Source organism: Limulus polyphemus, unplaced genomic scaffold (genome assembly GCF_000517525.1).
Source record: "Limulus polyphemus unplaced genomic scaffold, Limulus_polyphemus-2.1.2 Scaffold4515, whole genome shotgun sequence".
Lineage (NCBI taxonomy): Eukaryota > Metazoa > Arthropoda > Merostomata > Xiphosura > Limulidae > Limulus > Limulus polyphemus.
In genome coordinates, this window is record NW_013670125.1 from 17,414 (window position 1) to 23,593 (window position 6,180).

Below are 6,180 nucleotides of genomic sequence, written 5' to 3' on the forward strand. Positions count from 1 at the left end.
AATATTTGCTTTTAAATTAAGAAATTGAATGACGTGTAATACTAAAATTTGATTACAATCTACAGTTTGATACCAAACTTATTGACATAAATTATGAAATAGCAGTTCAATAAAATTTTGAATGTGAGGCAACAAACGAGAACACATGGCCTTTCACTTGTGACCCGTCTCAAAAGGGTTAAAAGTAATTTCATTACTGGTTGGAGCAATGTCTTTGGTCTAAACACATCAAGCTTTTATAGCAAATTATTGGCTTTCACTGCTAAACTAAAACAATCATTTAATTCTTGTAATACAGAATATGCTTTTCCATTGGTTATAAACAAATTGCACCTATTGTATGGCTTGTCTTATTACATTGTGAAAAAAAACTACTGGAGGAAATATTTTGAAACTTTGTACAGGTTATATATCTTTAACAAATAAATTGTGATATGTGTATGATTTCAACAAGTTTTATTGTAATATGATTAAGAAACAATGAAGAATGTTTACCTTAGTTGTAGATTTTATTTATTAAGGTTTATATTCTTACGTTCTTTTAAAATTTTTCTATGAAGTTTGTCTTAGGAAACTAATTTTTTTCTGTTTTAATTGGAAAAACTACTTATGCAGTTACTGTGTTTAGGATTAATTGTGTACAATAGAAATAAAAAAAACTTTTTTTATCATACAAAATTTATAGGCAAGCCAACTTTTGTTAAAATTGTTAATCATATATGTTATAAGGTTAAACCCTTTCACCACAGGCTGATGAATTTTGCAGCACCTGATAACTTCCGTGTTACCATGGTGGTATACATACTATAACACTGAAAGTACTTATTTTATCTTCACAAAATAAGACAAAGTTTCAGGAAATTTTAAAACAAAAAAATCATAATTTTTTATTAATTTTGTTTACTTAAAGTTTCTACATAATTATATGGTGTCACAATGTTGACTGCTCCGAGTGCAAAGTGATTTTCATATTAAGATTAAGAATACTTTTCTTCGTCTTAAGATTTTCGTTCTTCGTTTGCATAAATTCTGAAATATCCTAAATAAATATTAATTTTTTTTCCAGAAAACTTTATATTTTATCTGTTATTTTCTTTATCCTAACTCTATATGAGGTTGGTCAACCACCCAAAAATAATGTAAATAAATCTAAATTACTCTATTTTTCTTTCTAGAATGACTTCGAATTGTAACATTAAACTTTATTTATTTATCCTAAATAGCTTAAATATGATAACAGTATACATCTGTTTACATTTAAATTTTATTGTTTTATTGCCCTTTTAACCATGTTTAAAACTAATATTCCTGCCATAAAATTTAAAATTACCTGGCAAACATACAGCTCACATTACCCTATCAAATTACATAGCACAAACACTACCCTGTGAAAAAAATTTTGTTGTTCTTTATTTTACTTTATCTAACCTTAAAAAAGTTTCTAATTTTTACATTTTTGTTACTTTTATAATAATAAATAAAGAATACACATGAAAAACGTAAAGTACTTACCTGGGTCGCCTTCTTTTTGCTGTTGATTGTTGATGACACATAACCCTACGTTTTATACTAATGATACTACTACGGTAAATAATTTTTTATTTAATCAAATAATGCTCCAAAGAAGACAGAATAATAACATGCAAAAAGCAGAATATAACCCATAACTATCACAGTTTTTCTGGCTTTCTATCAATGCGACAAGAGCTGTCACAAATTCATCCAAGCTAGTCAATGTGTTCCCATGGGAATGAAGCATATACTGAAGGAGAAGGTAACATTTCTCTGTACAGAAAACAACCTAATATAAGACCTATTTGATAGATATAAACCTTGGCTTTCTATTGGTTATAAATAATGTAGTATTAAACATAAGTGAAAACTATTGACAAATCCTGAAAGAGAGGATGTGACAGGTGGGTGTGATAAGAGAGGTCTGATTTTATATTTGATGGCTCTGTAACCAAACAAGATTGAATGCTATGAAAATTATGCTTTGTCTGAGCAATGACAACATTATAATGAGTAACTTACATTACATTTCCTACTTCTTGGAGGGGTGGTAAATAAATTAAAGAAGAGGGAATGGCTACAGAAAAACTGTCATTTTTCACACTAGAGGGAATTCAGGATTTTATTAAATATTGACTAATAAAATTAAGAGCTTAAAACTTAAAGAATATTAAAACTTCATTTATTAACTATGTTTTGATGTGAATTTCATTTGTATATGTTGTTTTTAATAAAGTAGTTTAATTAAATTTTGAATGCAACTGTGTAAAAGGTTGTGACATGCAAACTTTGACCTACCCGATGTGAAAGGGTTAAAGCCATTTTATGATAATTTATTTCCCCAAAAGGGGGGCTGAAGGCCACCTGGAGGAGTCATCTGTTTTGATTATTCTCACCACTATAGTGTGTTGTCAATTAGTCAGTAGACACTAAAATACATAAGAGGCGCTTTACATTGCAGTTTGTACTGTTGTGATGTTAGTAAAACGTGCACGTGCCATGAATCATGCGAATAATTATGCATTTGTAGGATACAACACAGCATGACATATGAACTTCAAAACAAAGAAATAAAAATATTTGTTACTCTTAACAGGCCACAAAAAAAAAAGCTGATTCGTATAAGTACATTTATTTACAATCTAAGCATGTTTACATAGTAAGAAACATTAAAATAACAAATTTCATTATTCTATAAACTAATACTAAAATTCTAACCAAGTTTTCTAAAAGGTTTTTCATATATGATAAATTCTAAAGCAGCCACCTAAACATAGACCAACCTTGCATTCAGGACACCATGTTGTTACATAGGTAGTTTTTTTTTCTACCTTGCTAGTATTAGAACATACAAAACATCTGTGTTGATCTTTTTTTTAGTTTCTTTTGAAGATACATGGTCAGGATAGTGTCTTTCCATAAAATTTACAACACTCATCAGTATTACCATTCACTGTTCTACTAGGCCTAACACTATTCAAGGTACCATATTTTTCAAGAAGTTGCCTTATAAACTCCCTAATGAAATCTTTTAATTTCAAATGGAAATCTCCTGTTTTGACTAGGTACGTATTATAAGCATTTAGCATAACTAGGTCCATCAGATGGAAAAAAAAGCTTCTTGTACCACTTTACAGATTTTCTAACACATTCTATGGTGGCCAATTGCGTGTCAGCTTTAACAATAAACCACATATTCTGAGTGTAATCAACTACACAATCAGGTTTTTTGACAGTTTCATTTGTTTTATGAGTTATCTTTTCACTGTTAACCATTTATCCTTCATGAAAAGTGGTAAGCATTGTCACATTACGTTTATCACGCCAATGTATAGCCAACAAATTACCACTTTTCTTCCTTTTACATTCACCAGATTTCAGCTTAGCAAACTTAGGAATATTCTTCCTGTTTTCTCTTACGGTTCCACAAGTGCCAATATTACATGAATCCAAATATAAAGATAGACCAGGACTAGAGTACCAATTATCAATGTACAACAGGTGGCTTTTCCTTTCATATTTCTGTATCAATTTCTCCACAATGGCACCTGAAGCCTCATGAGGAGCTTTTTTTAGCAACATCAATATCAGTACCTGTATAAACAACAAAATCCAAAATAATTCCTGTTTCACAATCACAGAGAATTTGGATTTTTATTCCGAATCTATGATGCTTTGACGGTTTGTATTGTTTGAATATCAATCTCCCCTTGAATAACATTAGGGATTCATCAATCACAATTTTTTGGAATAGGCAGAAAAAAGCAGAAAACTTTTCCTTCAAAATAGTAATCACTTCCCTTATCTTCCACAATCTATCACTTGTATCAGGAAGCTCATTATCAGGAAAATGAATGTACTTCTAAGTAGTTCAAGGAACCTGTCAGTGGTCATGTATTTTCCAAAAAAATCTGTAGCAATCATGGCATCTTTTGACTGGTACTCTTTTATTATTATTTTTTCACATGAGGCATTAGTAAAATAAGTGTAAAAAAAAAAGAGTACATTTCATCAATTCTTGTCTCACTCCAACACTGGCTTTTTGCCTTTTGATGTACATCGTAATTGTGTACACAAAATTCACGATACATATAAGTATTCTTTACAATCTTCATAAGTTCACTATCGAAATATGCTAGAAAATATTCAATAACAGGTGCATTCTCTTGAATAGGAAATGAATCACAAATTCCTGAATTTTCTTTAGAGAATGACTAGTCACAAGGCACAAAATCATCCATGTAATATTACCAATATCACTATTATCTGAACATACCTCAGGCTCACTTTTATCACTTGAAATATTATCGCTATCTGAAGGAATGTCACTCAAATCAGACAATTCTTCTTTATCACTCCATTCATCTATAATTTTACGCATTAATTGATGGCTAAAAGGGGATTTTTTTTTGGTACGTGTGAATGAGGATGACATAGATGGTTTGTTCATGATGAACAAATAACTGAAAGAAAATGTATTTAATTCAAATACAACTCATTGTTTTACAGTAAATACAGCCTTCTATAAATAGATATTTCGTTTGCTAGCATGTGATGATGTAGAGGAAGCTGGATGGTTCAATGGATGATATCTTATGATGTAAAGGTGCTTATCCAATCAAAATATGACGTTAAAAGTGCATTAACCAATGAAAGCAAGCGAAGGAAAGAGAGCAGAGTCATAGTGGTTTTAAAACCCCACCTGTCTGTAATAAATAGGAATATGTGCTTATATGTCTCACCCAGCTCTCAAGCAAGATACATAGTGTTTATATACCACACCCGACCTTAAAGGGTTAATTTTGGTTTTATTTACTCTTGAAAGAGAACACTTTTGAGGATGCAGAGGAAGTCCATCTGGTATACTTTTTACATTAGTTTTCAGTGGTTTACTTTGTTCATTCAAGTAATTACTTAGGCCATTGTGGCCTCATGCAAACAATTCCAACATAGCGGTTTTGTCAGCAAAACAAAACTTGATATAGTCAAGTGCAAAACGACTTATCTAAACCTATCTCAGCTTGTTCCACAAAAAATTTCGTGGTTCAAATCAAATATTTAGAGAATTGCACGAGTCCAATTCCAATTTTTTTCCTATAATACTTCCTCTTGAATTTTAGTTGAATTCAATCACTAACAAAAGAAATCAAAAGTTAACACAAATCTGTGCATGGGAATTATTACAAAAAAGCCTTTATTAAAACAGACTGAAGATACCTGTTATCTGTAGAGAAGAAAACAACTTTGGCTCAGAAGAAAAACAAGTGTGTATGCAATTATATGGTCATTGTATGTGATTAAAGGTGCCTGCCATGCAGCACGGAACAGCGGATGACAACTGAAGTAGAGTGAAATGTTTAGGAAATCTTAATGTGTAATTTGTGTTGTTTTGTGTACTATATTTTTAATCACCAATCAAATGAAGTTAACCAAGCTACAAATATTTTGTATTTCTGTCCTAACAGCTAAAAATAAAAGAGGCTAGACTTGAACCAGCCGACTTATGATTTGAATGCATGCCAGATCCCGCACGCAAAACCCCAGATATCATGCAACAAAAATTAATTTCTGAGCAACAATTTCTCCAAAATATATAAGTTATTGTTTAGAATTCTAATGGCACAATAATTTTGAGAAAAATTAGGGAAAGAAAAACACCTTGAAAATCGAAAGAATGATTTTATTTTGACTTCAATAGTTTGACTTTCCACTGTTCTTTTTTTCTTCTTCAGATCTTGACAATACAGGTGTTATTGAACCAGACACTGATGAACCTCAACCAGTGGGTGATGAAAGTGTAGAGGTATTTATTCTTTGAAAAGCTAGTTTTTTTTCAATGAAAATAATATTTCTTGCCTGTGTTACGTATTAGAATTTCAAATGGTCTGAAATTGAGTTAACTGATAATTTAAATTTAGTAGTTAAATTGTACTTTGGATTTAGCAGTTAACTAAAAGCGATATATAGTCAGTTTGTAATATTTGCCAAAAAGATTGATACACAGTTTTCTTTTTTAACACAAGTACGTTTTAATATACACACAACAGTACAATTTACAATAACAGTTATTACAACTGGTTAAAACAAACAATGTTTTATAAACAAAAGTTTCACAAACTTACAAGCAATATAAAGTGTTCCTTTTAATCTGGAACTTCTTTGATATCT

General features: G+C 30.6%; 1 protein-coding gene across 1 annotated transcript in view; it reads left to right on the plus strand.

Moving 5' to 3' along the window:
• Positions 1-6,180, plus strand: part of LOC106471283 (hsc70-interacting protein-like) — a 72,032-nt gene that overhangs the window by 16,732 nt on the left and 49,120 nt on the right. The window contains exon 5 of the mRNA XM_013931879.2: positions 5,745-5,815. Within this exon, the coding sequence (XP_013787333.1) occupies positions 5,745-5,815 (71 nt within the window). The remainder of the gene's footprint in view (positions 1-5,744; positions 5,816-6,180) is intronic.